Source organism: Limulus polyphemus, unplaced genomic scaffold, assembly GCF_000517525.1.
Source record: "Limulus polyphemus unplaced genomic scaffold, Limulus_polyphemus-2.1.2 Scaffold8368, whole genome shotgun sequence".
NCBI lineage: Eukaryota > Metazoa > Arthropoda > Merostomata > Xiphosura > Limulidae > Limulus > Limulus polyphemus.
The window spans coordinates 26,030-27,279 of record NW_013673978.1 but is presented as its reverse complement, the minus strand read 5'-3'; the positions used below and the strand labels follow the sequence as shown (position 1 = coordinate 27,279).

The 1,250-nt window shown below is 31.5% G+C and overlaps 1 protein-coding gene across 1 annotated transcript in view; it reads right to left on the bottom strand.

Moving 5' to 3' along the window:
- Positions 1-1,250, bottom strand: part of LOC106475296 (ras-related protein Rab-20-like) — a gene marked incomplete at its 5' end in the record, with an annotated part of 25,550 nt that overhangs the window by 3,750 nt on the left and 20,550 nt on the right. Inside the window, one exon of the mRNA XM_022379444.1 lies at positions 412-529. Within this exon, the coding sequence (XP_022235152.1) occupies positions 412-529 (118 nt within the window). The remainder of the gene's footprint in view (positions 1-411; positions 530-1,250) is intronic.

The following is a 1,250-nucleotide window of genomic DNA, read 5'->3' as shown; positions in this document are numbered from 1 at the left end:
TCGTATGTAAATAACAAGATGATAAAATTCTAAGTATACCTGTCTTGGTATGTAAATAACAAGAAGATCAAATTCTAAGTATACCTGTCTTGGAAGGTATACCTGTCCTATACTTGGTATGTAAATAACAAGATGATAAAATTCTAAGTATACCTGTCTTGGAAGGTATACCTGTCCTATACTTGGTATGTAAATAACAAGAAGATAAAATTCTAAGTATACCTGTCTTGGAAGGTATACCTGTCCTATACTTGGTATGTAAATAACAAGAAGATAAAATTCTAAGTATACCTGTCTTGGAAGGTATACCTGTCCTATACTTGGTATGTAAATAACAAGAAGATAAAATTCTAAGTATACCTGTCCTATACTTGGTATGTAAATAACAAGAAGATAAAATTCTAAGTATACCTGTCTTGGAAGGTATACCTGTCCTATACTTGGTATACCTATAAGGTCCAATTTCGTACCTGCTACAACTTTCACTGAAACTTGGTCCATGACCTCCAACAAAGGAATGTAGCGCTGCCTGTAAAACACACGGATATCATATATATTATTGTTTTATAGCTACTCATGTATAACACACGGATATCATATCTATTACTGTTTTATAGCTACTCATGTATAACACACGGATATCATATCTATTATTGTCCGACTGTTTTATACCTACTTGTGTATAACACACGGATGTCATATCTATTATTGTTTTATAGCTACTCGTGTATCACACACGGATATCATATCTATTATTGTTTTATAGCTACTCGTGTATAACACACGGATATTATATCTATTATTGTTTTATAGCTACTCGTGTATAACACACGGATATCATATCTATTATTGTTTTATAGCTACTCGTGTCTAACACACGGATATCATATCTATTATTGTTTTATAGCTACTCGTGTCTAACACACGGATATCATATCTATTACTGTTTTATAGCTACTCGTGTATAACACACGGATATCATATCTATTATTGTTTTATAGCTACTCGTGTATAACACACAGATATCATATCTATTACTGTTTTATAGCTACTCGTGTATAACACACGGATATCATATCTATTATTGTTTTATAGCTACTCGTGTATAACACACGGATATCATATCTATTATTGTTTTATAGTTACTTGTGTATAACACACGGATATCATATCTATTATTGTTTTATAGCTACTTGTGTATAACACACGGATATCATATCTATTATTGTCCGACTGTTTTATAGCTACTC